At 37.8% G+C, this 21,904-nt stretch overlaps 1 protein-coding gene and 1 long non-coding RNA gene across 2 annotated transcripts; one reads left to right on the top strand and one right to left on the bottom strand.

Annotated features, from left to right (window-relative positions):
- Positions 1-92: 92 nt before the first annotated feature.
- bbox1 (butyrobetaine (gamma), 2-oxoglutarate dioxygenase (gamma-butyrobetaine hydroxylase) 1) lies at positions 93-21,355 on the bottom strand. Its single transcript, XM_048184571.1, has 8 exons — positions 21,197-21,355; positions 18,546-18,929; positions 15,147-15,261; positions 6,349-6,547; positions 3,878-3,983; positions 3,408-3,604; positions 1,932-2,098; positions 93-1,677 (listed from the first exon to the last, which is right to left on the bottom strand). Exons 2-8 carry the CDS (start codon positions 18,900-18,902, stop codon positions 1,517-1,519), a joined length of 1,302 nt encoding a protein of 433 aa, XP_048040528.1. The 5' UTR covers positions 18,903-18,929; positions 21,197-21,355; the 3' UTR covers positions 93-1,516.
- Positions 3,882-6,458, top strand: LOC125264802. The gene is made up of 3 exons (XR_007184130.1): positions 3,882-4,019; positions 6,104-6,156; positions 6,323-6,458. It is a non-coding gene; the product is annotated as an uncharacterized LOC125264802 (long non-coding RNA).
- Positions 21,356-21,904: the final 549 nt, after the last annotated feature.

Here is a 21,904-nt window from a genome sequence, read left to right as displayed (position 1 = left end):
TTTTCTTCCAAACTGGTATAATCATGATTTATAACCACAGTATTTGAGTTTTTTTCTAAGTGCATGAATTGCAAAGAAATATGTCATCTGGGTATATTACAAATGTCTTTTATTGTCATCTTGAAAAGAAAAATCTGTCAGAGTTGCCAAAACATTACAAGTATAAATAGCTGCATGAGCTATATTTGCATTGTTACTGCATTTATACAAATTGGCCAGTTTTCTTTAAAAATGTCATATATCAAAGTATCAAAGAGCTTAATGTCTACTGCACATGACAATCAGTATACAAGTACTGACCATAATTTAATGAAATATCCAGTCTCCATATATCAAAACAGTGATACTTTATTTTGGACATCAGCTTTATAAATATTTTTGTGCCACATGAAAACTTTTTACTTTCAGCAAAGGTCAATGTCCCATCATTGTCCAAACTACTATTTACAATACAGGTAAATATAAATTGAATGGTTCGTTAATCCACACTAAAATTAAGTGCAAAATTACTGCATTTAAACAGTACCATAATCCATGATGGTATGATAGTGTTAGAACAATATTTATACAGAGAAAATGGAAAAGTACTGACCGTTAGAACAATCCCTATAAGACAATCAGAGGTTGGCTAAAACTTAACTTTTTTTTTTAGCTCTGTTGACACCATATGTGAAATCAAACTAAACCTCAAAGTGTGCTATCTCAGGCTTACTCCCTTACTTGTCCACACAGAAGGTAAATATTTAGTAAAATTTCACTGTCACTTTTGGTAATTGATATAATAAGACTCAAAATAAGTTTAAATCACCACTGGAAAAATTGTCTCAAGTCAAGCCAAAAAAAAAACAAAAAACAAAAAAAATGACTGTACTTTCTAAATACTGCAAGTGCAAGAAGGTGCAGAAGACTCAAAGAGCCACTCAGTAAAAGGCCACAATAAAAGAATATACTAAAGGGTTAGTTCACCCAAAAATAAAAATTATCTCATGATTTAATCACCCTCAAGCCATTCTTGGTGTATATGATTATTATCTTTCAGACGAGCACAATCAGAGATATATTTAAAAATATCCTTGCTCCTAAACACTTTATAATGGCACATTTTGAAGCCAAAAAAAATGCATCCATCCATCATATAAATAATTCAAACGGTTCCAGGGGGTTAATAAAGGGCTTCTGAAGCGAAGCGACGGGTTTTTGTAAGAAAACTTTAACTTTATTAACTATAATAACTAGCTTCCGGGAGATGACGCACACATCGATTTGCGGCGGAAGAGTAAAACCACTGACCCGACACATGATCATTTTCATTTTTGGGTGAAATATCCCACTGTAACTACAGAAGAACAAATATCTACTTGCCAAAACTGAAATGCCCAACAGAAATTATCCCTAGAATCCGAAGCTTTCTTGAGTTGTTTTTAAAGTTAATATGGCAACACCAGAGGACAGATCAGAAATCAACTTTGCTTCCTATCATGACTGTCACTGTAGTGAGGAGGATGAAGAGACATGTCTATCTGTCTCCACAGACAGACTTCCGGAGGATCCTGAGACGGGACATGACCTCATCCCAGTCCAGATACGCTCCTTCTAGATGTCTTGAGATCTGACCTCGTGACAGGTAGCTCTTTCGGCCGTGAAGTAGACGCCAGTTATCAAAGGTCACCAAGTCACCTGCACAGAGATGAAATGAATCAGATAAAATAAACAACAACAGTTCCTTACTAAGATGTGCAAAAAAAAAGTTTCAATTCTTATGTTGTCATACTTGGTTTAGTAACAAGTATAGTGGCAGTGGGAAACCTTTAAGGATTCGAAATACTTCAACTATGGAATAACTCTAGTAAACATTTTTGAAAACTCTGGCATTAGTACAAATGTGAGGTAAAACAATCTTAATCTGATATAGGTAAAGAGGCCATACTGACCTGGTTCCATTCTGTAAGTGAACACATTCTCAGGCCTGCTGAGCAGCTCCACAAAAGCCTTTAGAGACGAGTAGAAAAGCTGAACCTGATGCAGAGGCAGATCCAGCACCGAGTCTCGTGTGGCGTTGTTATAGTTGATCCTCACAACGCGACCCTCAGAGTCCACACTGCACATTACAGACATGTTTGTTTTAAAAACTATCAGGATTTATGAGAACCCTACAGTGCCTTGGTGTCATTTATAAAAGCAACCAGTACAATTCTGTGTCACACTGTAGAAAGCAACTCATACAGGTGTGGAACAACATTAGGATTAAAAATATGACAGAAATTTAAAGGTGCCCTAGATTCAAAAATTTAATTTACCTCGGCATAGTTAAATAACAAGAGTTCAGTACATGGAAAAGACATACAGTGAGTCTCAAACTCCATTGTTTCCTCCTTCTTATATAAATCTCATTTGTTTAAAAGACCTCCGAAGAACAGGCGAATCTCAACATGTTACGTAACAGTCGGGGTGTATGCCCCCAATATTTGCATATGCCAGCCCATGTTCCCAACATTATGAAAGGCATTAGACAAGGGCAGAACGTCTGGATCTGCACAGGTGAATCAACAGACTAGCTAAGCAAGCAAGGACAATAGCAAAAAATGGCAGATAGAGTAATAATAACTGACATGATCCATGATTACATGACATTTTTAGTGATATTTGTAAATTGTCTTTCTAAATGTTTCATTAGCATGTTGCTAATGTACTGTTAAATGTGGTTAAAGTTACCATCGTTTCTTACTGTATTCACGGAGACAAGAGCCGTCGCTATTTTCATTTTTAAACATTTGCAGTCTGTATAATGCACAAACACAACTTCATTCTTTATAAATCTCTCCAACAGTGTGTAATGTTAGCTTTAGCCACGGAGCATAGCCTCAAACTCATTCAGAATCAATGTAAACATCAAAATAAACACTGTACTTACATGATTAGACATGCTGCATGACGAACACTTTGTAAAGATCCATTTTGAGGGTTATATTAGCTGTTTGAACTTTTTTTATGTTGTTTAAGGCAAGCGCGAGCTCCGTGGGCGTGGAGCACGAGATTTAAAGGGCCACACACCCTGAATCGGCTCATTTCTAATTATGCCCCAAAATAGGCAGTTAAAAAAATGAATTAAAAAAAATCTATGGGGTATTTTGAGCTGAAACTTCACAGACACATTCAAGGGGCACCTTAGACTTATATTACATCTTTTAAAAAAAAGTTCTAGGGCACCTTTAAACACATACATTTATAGAAATTTCAGTCATGTGAGTCTCAGTTCCACAGCTGACCATGAGATGGTACTGTTTAGTATATTATTGACATGTAGTAAATGATGATGACAATTACAAGTGACAGAGTTAATCCATTACATTTGCTATGCGTGATTATGCGAGTATGTGTGCGTCTGCTGGAGTCACAGTCTGTCTTACTCTATAATGTGGTTTTTGGACTGCACGCTGAAGTCACAGTAGTCAGAACCGCTGTCTGTGAAATCGACCCTGAGAGAGGAGAGGATGTTAAACGCCTCAGGATCCTCCCTCCGGAGCTGCTCCGCCATGTGAAACCCATCAACCACTTCACTCTCACCACCCTGTTCAGCCTGACGGACGCAATGCAGGAACTGTACCTACACACATACACATACATACATTTTTTTTTTTTTTGTTTATTTAGGAGCAATTATTAAAAACCACAGAAGTGAAGGGAAGTCCTTTCATGATCTAAAAAAAATGCATATATTGACGTAATGAGTAATTCAGCACAGTATACTGTATGGGGGGTGTGTGTGTGTGTGTGTGTGTGTGTGTGTGTGTGTGTGTGTGTGTGTGTGTGTGTGTGTGTGTGTGTGTGTGTGTGTGTGTGTGTGTGAGAGAGAGAGAGAGAGAGAGAGAAAACTCACCCCAGGTGGATGGTGCAGAGCAGGGTAATCTGTGTGCAGGCTCAGTCTTCCAGAAGTGTACGCAACATTGTTCGCCATGGGCTTGTCCTGCACTTGCCACGTGTGTCTGTGAAAGCACAGAGGGGACGATGGATCAGAACAGGTGACTATGGGCTTATAAAGATTTACTGCATCTCTCCATGTATTTATTGTAGGAAACCACAGCTGTAAAATGCTTACTTGATTTAGTACCATCTTGAGAGTAAATTTAAAGACTAAGGAATCACTGCAATGAACAAAGCAGACACTTTTGTTATGGCAACATACTGTAAGAACTTAATAGTGTTTTTTTTGTTTGTATGTGTGTGTGTGTGGTGAATTCTTGATAAAACTGCTCACTGCAAAAAATGTAACAATAAGTAAAATAAATGTAATAATTGTATTGAATCAGTATTTGTGTCTTGGGTTTTTTTAAATAAAAACATAAATTTACTTTCAGAAGCAAACTTGTTTTCATAAAATAAATCTTATTTTTTATATATCTTATTTTTCTTCTATTTCCCCAATGACAAATTGCTTTTTTGTCAGATTTATGCTTTAAAAAGTTCAATGAGGTATAAAAAAATAAACTTAATAGATATTAATAGATTCTCTGAATACAAAGAGATGTCCAATTTGCATACTTATGCACTATTCTATGCCATATTGTAGTATAAATAGTGCAAGTAATATGTTCATACTGAAAATCCCCCCCACCCTCAAAAAAGTGCACTACAAATACCCAGATGATGCACTTATTTAACTGAAAAAATAAAGTGTGGAGTGTTGGACATGTTATGAACTCAACTGTCGCAGCTTTAAATACTAAGCAGAATGGGTGAGGCTATCAGACTGTGAAACTGGATGACATAAACTTAGAAGTGCAGTATAAGTGCATAGTATATATTGTTTTGGGCTAAATTTAAAAACTTTTTCTAATTTGCTCCTGTTATCAACCTCAAAACAATGTAAGGAATGGAAGTCATGTATGTGTGGCTTTTTTTTCTCTCTTTTTTTTTTTTTTTTAAATGAGAAAATGAGGCAGATTAATGGTCTCGATAAGATAATTTAAGACTCTATTAGAGACCAGAATCCTCCGTATGAGTCACACCACAGTCTCCTCCTTTAACCAGAAGATCCCTAGCCAGTGAAGTCTTGATTTGGCAGATGCAATGCTTTTTGTTCCACTCTGGGTCAGGTGAAGCTGCTTTTTGGCCAGTTTGACTGAGCTCCTGGGGCTAGCATGGTGTTAAATCACTTAGCCTGTCACTTAACAGGTGTCAGCTGAGAGGGAGCTCACATGCATGACTTTGTGATTACAGCCAGAAGCTCACAGTGTGTCTGTTTCTGTTCTGGCTCTTCTCTCCTGATCCTCTATCTGTCTGTCCTAACCTGTGATTTCCATTCACTCATCCTTCCCTGTAAAAAATGTTCTCTGCATGTTCTAATGAAAGGCTTTGTTGTCTGGTTTGAAATGGTTTGACTTCGGGCTCACTAATCATCATCCAGTAAATCTAGAGCAATGGAACAAGTTTAAATGACTGTAAAACAAGGCTCTATCACAACCTCTCTCATTTTGATGCTCTCAAAGACAGTTTTCCGAAAACAGAACATTGTTCTGATTGTTGGCCAAGAGTTACAGCATGAAATGCTTTCATCCAATGATGGTGTAGACAGATGACTCACACCATGATATCCGTGATAATCTTTTACGGAACAGTCCTATAGACCGGCTCTATGGTTGCACTGCCAATTTTACACACTACGTTACTCTCAAGTCAATAGTGTGTGGGAGAAACAGACATATTTCTCAAAACTACCAACATTTTCCCAAACTACCAACCCCTAAAACACCTATTATAAACCTATTCAGATGTAAGGCATTAGGGTGGAAGATCAGACCACATTACTCATCACACCATATTACATTTTCCATGACTGAGGGGTTTGTGCCCTTCGCATCAGGTTATTTATCTTTCTTTGTAGTTCTTGGAGTGAGAATAACGGTTCTGGCATAAATGACAGTTTTGCCCAGTTTTTGGTGTAAACAGATGTTCAAAATCAGTTTAACAATTTCTGAAACTGTATTTTTGAGAAACTTACTGTACTTCCTGTGACCACTGTGTTTGGAATGCACATAATTATTTTTCATATAGTTTCCAGTGACAGACTACATATTTTTGCAATCTTTTTGCACTATACAAATAGGCAGTCAGTTAAAGAACCATCAAGAAGATTTCCAAACTGTTCTTGATCATGAGGTTAATAATAATATTGGCAGAATAAGAATGAATCCCATTACTCTAATATTTCTCTAATAAATCTGCAGTATTAAAATGCCTGTATTTGCAACTTCTGTTTGTGTCTTTGTTCACTAATCCAATTGTTAAATAAATCTAAATATAGACATTCCATTGCTTTCATTAGAGAACAGCCAAAGCTACAAATCATACCCATAAAAGGTGAGACGGAGATAGCCAATTCTCTGGCTCAGTCTGGCCACCTGGCCCTGCTCCGCTGGCGCCCCCCTCAGGTAGACGATGCCAATGCGCCGCAGAGCCTCTAGCCAGGCGAGTGCAGCCTTGTCATCATGTAGAACCTCCTCGAAGTCTGCTGTGGGGATCTGCAGACCAGAATCCCAATACTCACGCTCTGAAACACAGACACAGATACAACATCACAAACCAATGACACAACTTAGTGTCTAGAATTGACACTTACATTTTAATTCTTTTATTTCATTCAGTGTTATTTCATGGAAATCAGCCTCTTAAACTGAACTAGTAGAAGCATTAATTCATGACCACTCCTGGAAAACCGAGGCCCTGAACTAAAATCAATATACACTTGAACAAGGATTCCCAAACTTTTTTTTTTTACTGAAGAAATGAGAAGTTAAAATTTCAATAATGTGACAATACAATTGCATGTTAACAGTTCTCTGAAGTCTGTTAATGGTCACATCACATGACATGCAGGTAAATAAATATATACATACTAAAATAAAATTCTGTATTAGAAATTCTGCATTAGAAGATCCAGTCAGTGGTAAATTACAAAGCAAAGTCAACAGTGACTCAAGTCTACTTAATTATGTGGAAATGATGTCAGCATTACTCAAAAAGTAGCTAAAATCTTTTCCAAGCTAAACATGTTTCTCTCTCTATCTTTCCTATCTCTATTACTCATTCTCCGAGCACCCTGACAATTTTACAATGCAAATAAACACATGATAGAAACTTCACACTTACTGTATAACCATCACTCGTATCTTTTTTTTAAATAATGAAGGATTTTGTGTGTGTGTGTGTGTGTGTGTGTGTGTGTGTGTGTGTGTGTGTGTGTGTGTGTGTGTGTGTGTGTGTGTGTGTGTGTCAGGGTTGAGGCCAGAACACATTGGTTAGAACACTGTGTGAGGGCCTGCATGTTTGACTGTGAAGGAATACTGCTGGAAAACTCTAGTTCTTATGTCTACTTCCACAGACGGCCTCTAGAGAAGTGTGCATGTGTGAGCAAGAACACTTATGCCTGTTATTCACTGTTTGGACCTCTATGCAGTGGAAGTCTTTTTCAGCTTCTCTCAGTTTAGAAAACTGTTCCACTGGATACATTGTCACAGTAGAGACAATAGAGTTAAATTGATCAAAAGTGACAGTAAAGACATTTAAAGGTGCCCTAGAATTAAAAATTGAATTTATATTGGCATAGTTAAATAACAAGAGTTCAGTACATGGAAAAGACATACAGTAAGTTTCAAACTCCATTGTTTCCTCCTTCTTATATAAATCTCATTTGTTTAAAAGACCTCCGGAAAACAGGCGAATCTCAACATAACACCGACTGTTCTCATTATGTAAGGCATTAGACAAGGGCAGGACGTCTGGATGTGCACTGCTGAATAATCAGACTAGGTAAGCAAGCAAGGAAAACAGCGAAAAATGGCAGATGGAGCGATAATAACTGACATGATCCATGATAACATGATATTTTTAGTTATATTTGTGAATTGTCTTTCTAAATGTTTCGTTAGCATGTTGCTAATGTACTGTTAAATGTGGTTAAAGTTACCATCGTTTCTAACTGTATTCACGGAGACAAGAGCCGTCGTTATTTTCATTTTTAAACACTTGCAGTCAGTATAATTCATAATCACAACTTCATTCTTTATAAATCTCTTCAACAGTGTGTAATGTTAGCCGTTAGCCACGGAGCACTATCAAACTCATTCAATATCAAATGTAAACACCCAAATAAATACAATACTCACATAATCCGACGCATGCATTCAGTATGCATGACGAACACTTTGTAAAGATCCATTTTGAGGGTTATATTAGCTGTGTAAACTTTGTTTATGCTGTGATAGAGTCGAGAGCTCGGGAGGGGGCGGAGAGCGCGCGATTTAAAGGGGCCGCAACCTGAAATCGGCTCGTTTCTAATTATGCCCCAAAATAGGCAGTTAAAAAAATTATTAAAAAAAATCTATGGGGTATTTTGAGCAGAAACTTCACAGACACATTCAGGGGACACCTTAGACTTATATTACATCTTTTTAAAAAAAGTTCTAGGGCACCTTTAAAAAATTACATGAGATTTCTATTTCAAATAAATACAGTTCATTTGAACTTTCTATTTATCAATGTATATAGTAAAAACTGCATAATGGCTTCCACAAAAACATTAAAGGTGCACTATGTAATATTTTCTGTCCGTTAGAGGTCGCTAGAAGCCTATTCAAAACAAAGGCGTAGCTTGATGACGGCAAGTTTGAGCGCGAAATCTTGGGACATGTGCTCTTCGAATCACAGCCGGTGAAAATAATCGGGATAGGACTTGGGAAGATATCATGTTCATGGATGTGATTATTAACGTTACTGTAGTATGAAGCAGAGCAGGACCGAGTGTTGTGGGAGCTGAATGAGGTCGCTGGAGCGACACACGCCTCAAAGCAGCGGAACGTTTATTATGCCACAGTCGCCGGCGCTGCTTTCACTTTTCCGGTCATGAGTATGAGGTAACGCAGCTCTGTTTATCATATTAGATACATTTGAGTGTGTTGAAAATGTTATAACGTTACTCTGTGTGTTCGCTCGGTGGCTGCTGTGAGACACTGTTAGACACTGCAGTAAGCTAGATCGATTTAAGAATATCATATTATATATTGGATGGCTTGTGTTGATAAATGACATGCAATTAATTTTAAAACGTATTGTATGATGGAGAAAATGCTGTATTACTGCTACTAAAAGTAAAGCTGCATCTGATTATGCCATGTTAGCTACTTGACAAAGTCTCTGAGTCATGGTAAAGCATGGTATTCGCAAAAAATCAAGAAAATTAGATTTAAACAATAAGACTAAACGTGTTGAGCTATATAACAATAATTAGTTTTCTGTCTATAAATTTATCAAAACAGTTGTTCCCTTGTCTATTAAAACATGTAAATATTAAAGGGGTGGTTCAATGCGATTTCACTTCTTTAACTTTAGTGTGTAATGTTGCTGCTTGAGCATAAACAGTATCTGCAAAGTTACAGCACTGAAATTTCAATGCAAACGGAGATATTGTCTTTTAAAGTTATGGCAGTTTATTGCCTACAAAAACGACCGGTTTGGACTACAACGAGCTTCTTCCTGGGTTGGTGATATCATAAACCCTGCAAAACACACCCCCGGGAACACGCAACAAAGTGGGCGAGGCCATGTCGTGCAGCATAATGAAAGCGGAAGAGTTGTGTGCACCGGACGCGAGCGGCGCGGCGCGTCAAAAGATAATAGAACCCATTGTAATCTTTGATATTTTCTACACTGGATGCGATGCTGAAGACAGCTTCCAGAATCTACACGATTTCAATGCTGGATTTGCACAAAGCTAGGCTTTTACTGAAAGATGGAGCAGTTCCCACTTCCCACTTTAAAAGCAGAAGCTGCTGTTTATTGGCTTCAAACTGTAAGTACATTTTATTGTTTGTACATGTCTTTTAAACGTATAGTTCTGTTGCTATTTTTTGGTTGCATCAAGGACATATACAAAGAGCAACTCGTTTTTGCTTCGCTAGCCAGTTAGCTGTATTATAGTGCGTACTTCTCCAACAAACACCAACAAACTTCTATGTTCATAGACAAACAGTTGTTCATGTCGTAAATGAAACGCTACCTTTACAAAAATGCGACTACTCAGTCATGTATTCGGCTACAGTGAAGCTTTAATCAGGATAAAAGTGTATATTGAAAGCTAACAAACAGCAGTGACAGCATCTAAACACTTTGACACAAATACTAAATGAAATACCATTCTTAAACGTCCTTTAAAGGTGCTCTAAGCGATCCTGGACGGAGTAACTTCCTGTTGACGTTCGAAGTGTTGTCAAACAAAACAGAGGCTAGCTAGACCCTCCCTCCTCCTCCTCCTGTAACAAATGGTAAGGGGCGTGGCGTTTCCAGATGCTTCAGCGAATCACGATGGCTCTGGATTACACTGGGCCAGCTAACCAATCTGAGCACATTGCGTATTTCGGAGGGAGTGGCTTCATAGAAGCAGTAATTCTCACGATTTACAAATAGTTGCAGTTGTATTGTAAGTACGACTGTGACGGTCACCAACAACTGCCGTGTTGTGGGGGGATGGGGGGGTTTGGTTGTGTATATTATATATATATCCATCTCAGAGGTTATATATCTCAGAAACATAAAAAAAACATCTTTCATTTCAGTTTCAACCCCATACTTTTGAATAGTAGTGGGATGATAAAATTTGACTAGAGGCACTGAAATTAAAATTTTCCCTTTTAGGCAAATTAATACCTGAGAAATTATAAAGGGGGAGACAGTCCAACGGGAGAAATCGTAACGGCAGCTGTTTGCCAGTGTATGGAGTGTGACGTCTGATCCCCGGGTGTCGTGGCATGTCAGCGCCAGGGGCGGGGTTTGGGGTCTGTGTGTGATATGGCTTATTATTCTGGCTGTTGTCGCCATTAAAGCAAGTGTTAACCAGCCTCACGAGTCGGCGATTCATTGTGTCTCATCTACACACTGGCGGTTGTTATGATGAATTTCAGCCGTTTGTTTACTATTGAATGCACATTAGCTGGACTGCTAGCCCGAAAAATGCTGTTCTTTGAATGAGTTCAGCTTAAGAAGCTTGGTCACCCAGCTGACTAACTAAAATGCTATTATGTTAATACAAACAATAGTTATAATAAAATGTGTAGCTTCAAAATGCAGTGAAAACAGAAAACCTACGAGAGGAAACCTTATTGCTAAATCAGTCATGGTGTACACTGACAGAAGTATGAATATGCTATCATATAAACATGCAATCAAGCTAATGCAAAGAAAACCAAAATTGTCCGACACACAAGGCTGAGAAAATACCCACAAATCTCACACTAATACTAAGGCCCTGGAATGAATTTGATCGAGATCGAGAGAGAGAGAGAGAGTGATCTGGGCACTGGGCCCAGGGTGAAGTGGTTTAGTCGGTCCAGGTCAGTAATGCTCAGCTCTTATAAGCGTGTAATGCTCAATATTCTCTCGCTGACATACTATGGTTTCCTGGCAGGGCTGATGTCGACTTCAGAGCCAGTGATTAATATCATGTTATCATTCTGTCCAGCTAGGGCCTCTGAGACACTTTAATAAAAATTGACATTATTTTTCAATGACTCTTTCAGTCTCTAAAACAGACGGAAACACATGTGTGCACACAAAGGCACGCAGGAAAAGAAAGGTGTCAGCTTATGTGTGTCTGAACAGTTTCCATCAGCATTGCCTCTGTGAGTTTTCCAGCTATGGTAATGTGAAGCTGTGGCTGCTGCTGGCAGACCGCTATGTCCAGTCAAACTCTGTCAACAGAGTCCCTGCAGAGAGCTCAGCACAGAGCAGAGTTCACCAAGAACAGGACAGACAGAAGCTCACAACCAGAGTACAAACCACTTACAGTGATCATTTTCAAATGGGATTTGGAAAATGGATTAATATGATTTGAATAACTCAAATTGCATGTGTGCAGCATTCTATATTCAAATCCTATGCGCTTCTCAAATAAATGAAGTGAGACACATCATTTGAGTCCAGCCATTAGTTTTCCAAAAACCATTTGGAAAAATAAGGTTTTAAATGTACTACTTCAAATGTTATTTAAGTCATCATAATCTTTGGTCTGTGTCAGTGTGGTCTTTCTGTGGGAACTGTTTTTCATCTAATGCAGCAAAGTGACTGTTTTGCTCTTTTGAATTTAGATAGGAACAATGCGGTCTTGGTGCTCTGAAGGATCATGATGTCATGGCATGCATTATGTCAGCTGAACCAGGACATGTTGTAACCACAGTAAAGCACACTTGTGCCCTCTTGTAAATGGGACACTACATCAACACAACATTGGGTCATAAAAATCCTAATGTGATCTGAATACTTTCAGGAAAACAAAAAAACAAAAAACAAAAAAATGGTTAAAGGCTAACAATGACTATAATTAAAAGGCTTTAATCATAATTACATTATTAATTAGCCTAATTACCTATTCTCTAACCTCTTATGCTTAACTATATATATATATATACGGTACGGAAAGTATTCAGACCCCCTTAAATTTTTCACTCTTTGTTATATTGCAGCCATTTGCTAAAATCATTTAAGTTAATTTTTTTCCTCATTAATGTACACACAGCACCCATTATTGAAAGAAAAACACAGAATTGTTGACATTTTTTCTAGATGTATTAAAAAAGAAAAACTGAAATATCACATGGTCCTAAGTATTCAGACCGTTTGCTCAGTATTTAGTAGAAGCACCCTTTTGATCCAATACAGCCATGAGTCTTTTTGGGAAAGATGCAACAAGTTTTTCACACCTGGATTTGGGGATCCTCTGCCATTCCTCCTTGCAGATCCTCTCCAGTTCTGTCAGGTTGGATGGTAAACGTTGGTGGACAGCCATTTTTAGGTCTCTCCAGAGATGCTCAATTGGGTTTAAGTCAGGGCTCTGGCTGGGCCATTCACAGTCACGGAGTTGTTGTGAAGCCACTCCTTCGTTATTTTAGCTGTGTGCTTAGGGTCATTGTCTTGTTGGAAGGTAAACCTTCGGCCCAGTCTGAGGTCCTGAGCACTCTGGAGAAGGTTTTCGTCCAGTATATCCCTGTACTTGGCCGCATTCATCTTTCCCTCGATTGCAACCAGTCGTCCTGTCCCTGCAGCTGAAAAACACCCCCACAGCATAATGCTGCCACCACCATGCTTCACTGTTGGGACTGTATTGGACAGGTGATGAGCAGTGCCTGGTTTTCTCCACACATACCACTTAGAATTAAGGCCAAAATGTTCTATCTTGGTCTCATCAGACCAGCGAATCTTATTTCTCACCATCTAGGCAAACTCCATGCAGGCTTTCATGTGTCTTGCACTGAGGAGAGGCTTCTGTCGGGCCACTCTGCCATAAAGCCCCGACTGGTGGAGGGCTGCAGTGATGGTTGACTTTCTACAACTTTCTCCCATCTCCAGACTGCATCTCAGGAGCTCAGCCACAGTGATCTTTGGGTTCTTCTTTACCTCTCTCACCAAGGCTCTTCTCCCCCGATAGCTCAGTTTGGCCGGACGGCCAGCTCTAGGAAGGGTTCTGGTCGTCCCAAACATCTTCCATTTAAGGATTATGGAGGCCACTGTGCTCTTAGGAACCTTAAGTACAGCAGAAATTTTTTTGTAACCTTGGCCAGATCTGTGCCTTGCCACAATTCTGTCTCTGAGCTCTTCAGGCAGTTCCTTTGACCTCATGATTCTCATTTGCTCTGACATGCACTGTGAGCTGTAAGGTCTTATATAGACAGGTGTGTGGCTTTCCTAATCAAGTCCAATCAGTATAATCAAACACAGCTGGACTCAAATGAAGGTGTAGAACCATCTCAAGGATGATCAGACGAAATGGACAGCACCTGAGTTAAATATATGAGTGTCACAGCAAAGGGTCTGAATACTTAGGACCATGTGATATTTCAGTTTTTCTTTTTTAATAAATCTGCAAAAAATGTCAACAATTCTGTGTTTTTCTGTCAATATGGGGTGCTGTGTGTACATTAATGAGGAAAAAAATGAATTTAAATGATTTTAGCAAATGGCTGCAATATAACAAAGAGTGAAAAATTTAAGGGGGTCTGAAAACTTTCCGTACCCACTGTAGCAAGGTGAGTGCTTTACAGGCCTCCTGAAGCAAGTTTATAGGGGAGGTCTTAAAACAAGGGGCAGAACCATCATATTATGTGCCAGTTAAGTTGCTTTGTTAAACACATGCAAGCCTTGTGTGTTTTACACCTCAGCAAGAAGCAGACACTTGTGATGTGTAGTCTATGCTTTAAACCGTGGAAATTTATTGGTTGTCTTTTACTGCTTTAGGGGGCACAAGGGGATGCCTTTTGTGCCTTTAAACTAAACGGCAGCATAATTTCCTAAACTTTAATCACAAGGTTGAAAACAACAGTAAGATCTGTAAAACTAAAGAATATTTGTGGTGAGCAGAATCTGTTTCGAAGCCCCCATGACATGCATTAATTTCGAAAATCTAATCTTAAAATCTCAAGACACGCAAATACGTGCAGGATGCTTGTTCTGGCAGACACATTGTTCAATCTGCTCCAACCACGGCATCCCTCAAGAATGGTGTATAAGCACAACAGCTCACTCTTCTCAAATGGCCTTAAATCTCTATTCCATGTGGCAGGAAGTGGAAAAAGTCTTTCCACTCAAGTTCTGGGGAGACATGCCTGCACACTACAAAAGTAACTGCTGTCCAGACCACACGCGCCACATATTAATTCAAATAATGCAAAAAATATTAGCCTATATGAGTGCATTTCAACTTTATATGAAGCTATCCTAAACGCTATCCTTGTTGTCTAAATCAAAAACAAAACCCATCCAGTCTTCATTTCATTTTAGAAAATGAAACTGAAAGCATTAAGCAAATTTCATTTTTAATTTCATATCAACAGATATACTGGCTGAGTTCACCTCACACTCAAGAGGTATGTAAATGAATCAAGAGCATAAATATAACAGCAAGCTATTTCTGCTGCGAAACCGTACTGCAGTTTCATACAGAAAATAAAGTGAGTCTCCGGGTTTCTGTGTAGAATACTTCCCTTAATAATGGCCATACATTATAAACAATAGAAAGATTAAAGATGTATATACTGTAGGTAAATAGAGACATGGCTAATACAAAGATTATGGCAACGAAGACAAACAGATGATGATGAACCCACCATTAAGGAAGAGATCCTCTTGCAGAGCCTGTCTCGCCTCAGAGGAAAAACACCTTTTCTTCAGCCAGTCAGGATCAAAATCACTACTGTGTTGATCAGGCCAGGTTATGGATACCTACAATGAGTTTCATAAAAATAGGTTTATGGACTATTGTACAATGACTTGCATGTAACCTTGGCTGAAAAGACCAGACCAGCATAGCTGCTCACTAATATATTTACTGTGTGCTGGAGTCCCCACCAGGCATAACTGTCTTAACCAGCAATACTACAGCAGATATACAGTGTTTAGGTGCGGTCACATATGATATTAACAAAATGTAGATGAAATTTTACAGGCAAAAAAGGTCCACTGTCCATTGTTAATATTTGGCAATGTATAAACCACAGCACAGACAGAAGTCACGTTAAAACCAAGCAGATTTCTGTTCGTTAATGCAGCAAATTTGTGAGACATGATCTTGAACGTAATGTTAAATCTGCTTGGAGAAAACCTTCTCCTTGACACAAAATGAATGACTGGTTCATTTCCTATTTAAATCACAAAATTTTGCAGAACAACAATAAATGTGACAGCATCTTTAGTCTCTGGATGTTTTAATAGAGAGTCAGGTTTAAAGAAATAATCCATCCAAAAATTCAAATTCTCATTTACTCACACTCATTTCGTTTCATACTTAAAGCTGCAGTCCATGACTTTTTTTTGTTAAAAATGATCCAAAATCAATTTGAGCAAGTACATAACCAGCCAGTGTTCAAAACTATCTCCTTACCTTAGTCCGATTCACAACAGTAAGCTTGTAATAATGTTTTCTAATAAAAGCGGTACTGGTGGGTTTCCGCGGGAAATTCGAGCATGCAGCTGTTAGTCTTTGCGTCATTACGTCACGTCTGTAAACAGAAAGAACAAGTCCCAGCTAGTGGCTATATGGCATGTGAGGATACTGCAGGCGGCAGATCATTTATAGCCTTTTCTTACAGCAGCTGCAATAATTAAACTTATTATTTTGATTGCGGATTGTAATTCAGAAAGGTCCAAATGACAATCAGCAGTGACAAATGGAGATTCAAAAGCAAGTGGCTACAGAAATTGAAATCTACAGATAACGCTAATACATACTAAATACACATAGCAATGCCGATGTTGTTAACACTAACAATTTGAGAACAAAGTATAACAATAATAATAATTTGCATGGTTTCACATGATCCTAGCAAAGTGATCATTAGATTTAGTCACCAATGGCGATTTATTGTAATGCTTTTTTTCCTCAGTTGGTCAGAACAAAAGTTAATTACTTGTCCAGATGACATTTTTCGGTGAGAATTCTTATTTTGTTCATACTTCCAAGACTACAATCTGTGATTCTGAAGTACAGTATCCACACTGGTGCTGTGACTGACAGCAAACATTAGCTGAGGAGCTGTGCCGAAGCACAACCCACGTAAAGATGATAATTCCGCAAATAACTGCAAGTGCAGGTTTCAAACAGAGATGGCGACAAAGAGGCAAAACTTACAGACTGCAGCTTTAAATGACTATGTTCTTTGCTATACAATAAAAGTGAATGGGGACGAGACCTGTCAAGCTTCAAAAATTACATAAAAGCACCACAGTTGATAAGAAAGTTAGCAGTGAATAAACCTTACAGAACTTACAGAATGCAACAACTAGTCCCCATCTACAGGTGCTGGTCATATAATTAGAATATCGTGAAAAAGTTCATTTTTTATTGTAAATTATTTTAAAAAATGAAACTTTCATTTATACTAGATTCCCTACATGTAAAGTAAAACATTTCAAAGGTTTTTTTTTTTTTTTTTTTAATTTGTTGATTAGAGCGTACAGCTAATGAAAGTCCAAAATCCAGTATCTCAAAATATTAGAATATTTACATTTGAGTTTCATTAAATGACCATCCCTACAGTATAAATTCCGGGTATCTCTTGTTCTTTGAAACCACACTAATGGGGAAGACTGCTGACTTGGCAATGGTCCAGGAGACAATCATTGACACCCTCCACAAAGAGAGTAAGTCACAGAAGGTCATTACTGAATGTGGTGGCTGTTTACAGAGTGATGTATCAAAGCATATTAAATGCAAAGTTGACTAGAAGGAAGAAATTGGGTAGGCAAAGGTACACAAGCAACAGGGATGACCGCAAGCTTGAGAATACTGTCAAGTAAAGCCGATTCAGACACTTGGGAGAGCTTCACAATGAGTAGAATGAAGCCAGAGTCAGCGCATCAAGAGTCACCACACTCAGACATCTTCAGGAAAAGGACTACCAAGCCACTTCTGAAACAGAAACAACGTCAGAAGCATCTTACCTGGGCTAAGGAGAAAAAGAACTGGACAGTGAACAGTGGTTGAAAGTCCTCTTTTCAGATAAAAGTAAATTTTGCATTTCTTGTTGAAATCATGGTCCCAGAGTCTGAAGGAAGACTGGAGAGGCACAGAATCCAAGCTGCTTGAAGTCTAGTGGGAAGTTTCTGAAGTTAGTAATGATTTGGGGGGCCGTGACGTCTGCTGGTGTTGGTCCATTGTGTTTTATCAAGTGCAAAGTCAATGCAGCCATCTTCCAGGAGATTATGGAGCACTTTATGCTTCCATCTGCTGACAAGCTTTATGGAGATGCTGATTTCCTTTTCCAGCAGGACTTTAGCACCTGCCCACAGTGCAAAAACCACTTCCAAGTGGTTTGCTGACCATGATATTACTGTGTTTTATTGGCCAGCCAACATGCCTGACCCCTGAATCTATGGAATATTTTCAAGAGAAAGATGAGAAACAGTCGACCCAACAATATACAGATGATCTGAAGGCTCAATAGTGCCTCAGCAGTGCCACAGGCTTATCATTTCCATGCCACACTTCACTGATGCTGTAATTTGTGCTAGGAGCAAGTCATTTGCTGTAATATGTGCTGCCGACCAAGTATTGAGTGCACAAATGAACATACTTTAAAGAACTTGAACTTTTCTGTTTTGAAAATCCATTTTTTGATTGATCTTAGGAAATATTCTAATATTTTGAGATACTGGATTTTGGACTTTCATGAGCTGTATGCTCTAATCATCAAAATTAAAAAAAATAAAATAAAAAAAAACTTTTGAAATGTTTTACTTTACATGTAGGGAATCTAGAATATATGAAAGTTTCATTTTTAAAAATAATTTACAATAAAAAAATGAACTTTTCCACGATATTCTAATTATATGACCAGCACCTGTACTTTCATTATATTCAAAAGAGCAGTGTGGACATTCTGCAAAACATCTTTTTACAAAACATTCAGCAGAACATCTTCATTCATGATGACATAATGATGACTAAATGATAACAAATTTATATTTAGCTTAAACTATCCCTTTAAGCTTTGCTTACCAAGACTAACCTTATTGTCCATCAGCTGTACTTGGTCCATTCCGGTGTGCACGTCCAGATCTGACAGGAGCAGTTTGCGTGCTTGAGCTGACTGCAGCGTGCAGAGAGGACACTGGCAGTTATCCCTCAGCCAGGTGAACGGATACAAGCTACAACTCCCATCATCCCAATCAATCTGCAGCAGTCTCTCCTGATCCAGTGCCCGGGCCTGCCTCACTCCTGGACTTCCCCCAGTGAAGGGCAGAGGAGCTGCTGCCAGTGTCTGATTCCCAATATGAGGCGTCTTGACCAGTTGAGGACGACTGCCTGTCCCTTTCAGTGCCTGGAAAGCACCTCTGGACACCCAGCGAGTAAGATAGGACAACATCTTGATCTGTGAGTAGCTGCTGCTAGTCTGAAGATACAGAAAGTATGAGGTTATTGTGTTCATATAACATCCACACCCTTTCACATACCTTTCACCCAATAACGATTCACCACATCAGAATGTACTGAGTAGGACTAATATGAGCAGCACACAGGTGTGTCAAAGTAAACATACAGCACACAGCTATCACACAACTGCAAAATCATTAAGAATCATATTTTGTGTCATTATTTTTTTAAATTAAACAATTAATAATTAATTAATAATTAATCTTAACATAACAATGAACTATTATGACCTATTTTGATTTTTTTTTCTCATAAAGTATTCTCATTGAGGATGTACCTTCTTCAACTGGTTACTGAATACCTGTTAAACATTTGACATAATAAGGAGTTGCAAAGAAACTAAAATGGATTCTGCTGTATCGCATTCACACTACCGTTAATGTTTTTGAAAGCAGTCTATGATGTTCACCAAGGCTGCATTTATTAGATCAAAAATACAGTATTTTTGTGAAAAATAACTACTTAAAAATAACTATTTAAAATAACAGCTTTCTTTTTTCATATATTTTAAAATGTAATTTATTCCTGTGATGGTGACGCTTAATTTTCAGCACTAAATTTTCTTCAGTGTCACATAATATATATAATATCACTCTAATATGCTGCTATTGTACTCAATAAGTATTTGTAATTATTATTATCAGTGTTGAAACATTTGTGCTGTATAATATTTTTGCGAAAAAAATTGGATTTTTTTCCCAGGATTTTTTGATTAATAGAAAGTTTTAAAAAAACGCATTTATGTGAAAGAGAATTTTTGTTGTAACATTATAAATGTCTTTACTGTCCCTTTTGACAATTTTAATGCATCCTTGTTAAATAAAAGTATTAATTTCTTTAAAATAAAAGTCTACCTGACCCCATTTGAACAGTCATTAAATAGAAAATGAAATGTAAAGTTTCTCAAGCAAGTTTGCATTCTCTTCCTATTAGGCTTGTTCCCTGCAAAACTCTCTTTCAGAAGGCAGGTGACTGTCAGGTTGTTGCACTGTTGGTCTGACAGTGAAAAGCCAGAGTCAGCTCTTGATGAATGATTAATGCAAAGACGTCATCTATCTGAATTATCTGAATGACTGCTTATCTTTTGACAACACTATATACAAACAGTAATACATCAAAGTAACCAAGATTAAAGCGAGCTAATCCAGGGCTAAGGTGACTTAACTTTAGCACTATCACACTAATCAAACTAAAACTTAATGAACTCTGCACTTCAATTCTACTTGCACTAGTAAAACGAATTTGACTCATTCATGTGTACCACTTCAAAGAAATACTCAAGGCGACCTGTGCTGCGTTTCATAACCCAAACATTAATATAAACAATAAATTGTTTCGTGCAAATTTAGAATGTCAAATTATGAATCCATTAATCCCAGTTATTTTATTCTGTTGACAGCTGTGGTTTCTTGTGAGATTTATACACCTAACATTATTATATAATTCTAATGATGTATAGAAAAAGGATGCACAGTCATCTTAATACAAAGTAAGTATTTTGGGGCTTTACAAATGCCATTTTCTATATGTTATCTTTATAATATAACGCTTAACATTTTCCTCACACATTACAAATGGCATAAACTAAATGAAAATAGGCCTAGCTTGTCTATTAGGCAGTAATGCAATAATCACATTTGTGGGTCCATGATATAAAACAAATATAATAAACAACATGTTCAGTGCATTCTAAACAGAACCGTAAGCATTGGTTATGTAATAAGGAAGCACCTTAGCTCATGTGACCCACATGTCTCAGGGAACACAGAAGTAGGTGAAAGGTCACCACGCAAACAAACACATTGGCTGCAACGTTATGACAGCACGTACACACACACACACACACATACAAACACATTGTAGCTGACATGTAACAGAAATCAAACCAACTTCAAAATTGATTGTCTTTATTTAGACATGATAGCTAAATGTTTATCTGCATTTGTTATTTCCGGGTATTTTTAGCACTCATCCATCCGCGCTTTAGTAAATGAACTGTGGACCATCTGACAAAAGGAGGTTTACCCAACAGGTATTCTTTCATAAAATATTCCACTAGGAAGTCACAAACATGACGCGTATAATAAACATAACGCTATCAATATTGCTTTCGTCAGGCAAGATACACGCGAACTTCCGTTTATTACATAGAATTCAGCCACTATATTTCATCTTCGTTATTTAAATTTGATGAGAAATAAGGAAAATAGAACATATGGCACTTACCGTGAAGAAGTGGATAATGCAGCCGCGGTTATTTCAGCCTTATATAGTGCTGAGAAGCGTGAGAACTCGCTGTGCTGGAAGTGGGTGAAGGGTCACATGCACTATAGCGCTGCTGCTGCTGCTGCAGCTGCTCACACACACACACTGTAATCATCATGATGTGTGTGCTGCACTGGATCTGACACTTAGCCAAAATTACGTGCAGCTTTGCTCGACAACTGTTCTTGTTTTTGTAACTGAATTTTATTGGAGCTGTCATGTGGATTAAATGAATATGTAGGCCAAGGCAATATGCATTTTTGTAAATATTAAATTGCATTATACATCAGTATGAAGTAATGTTATTTGAAGACCACAATATTTGATTACACAATAATGGCAATATATAACGGATATGTATCCCCTGTTAAATCAACTATTTAAAAGAAATTTCTCACTTTGTTTCCAGTGAGATTGCAGGTTGTAGTTAAAGGTGCAAAAGTTCTGATATGATTTATATTATCATAAAAAAAAAGAAAAAAGAAAAAGAAATAAAGGTGTAGTTAAAGGTGCAAAAGTTCTGATATGATAATATAAATCATATCAGAACTTTTGCACCTTTAACTACACCTTTATTTCTTTTTTTTTTTCTTTTTTTTTTATGATAATATAAATCATATCAGAACTTTTGCACCTTTAACTACAACCTGCAATCTCACTGGAAACAAA

The sequence above is a fragment of the Megalobrama amblycephala genome, linkage group LG3 (assembly GCF_018812025.1).
Source record: "Megalobrama amblycephala isolate DHTTF-2021 linkage group LG3, ASM1881202v1, whole genome shotgun sequence".
In the NCBI taxonomy this organism is placed as follows: Eukaryota; Metazoa; Chordata; class Actinopteri; order Cypriniformes; family Xenocyprididae; genus Megalobrama; species Megalobrama amblycephala.
Note: the sequence above shows the minus strand (reverse complement) of the source record. Positions and strands in the feature narration are given on the sequence as shown.

Coding starts and splice junctions, on each gene's coding strand:
- bbox1 (XM_048184571.1), bottom strand. CDS start 18,902: ATGTTGTCCTATCTTACTCGCTGGGTGTCCAGAGGTGCTTTCCAGGCA. Junction 3,984..6,348: donor CTCCGTCTCACCTTTTATGG/GTATGATTTGTA, acceptor GTGCTTTCACAG/ACACACGTGGCAAGTGCAGG. Junction 2,099..3,407: donor TCCAAAAACCACATTATAGA/GTAAGACAGACT, acceptor TGTAATGTGCAG/TGTGGACTCTGAGGGTCGCG.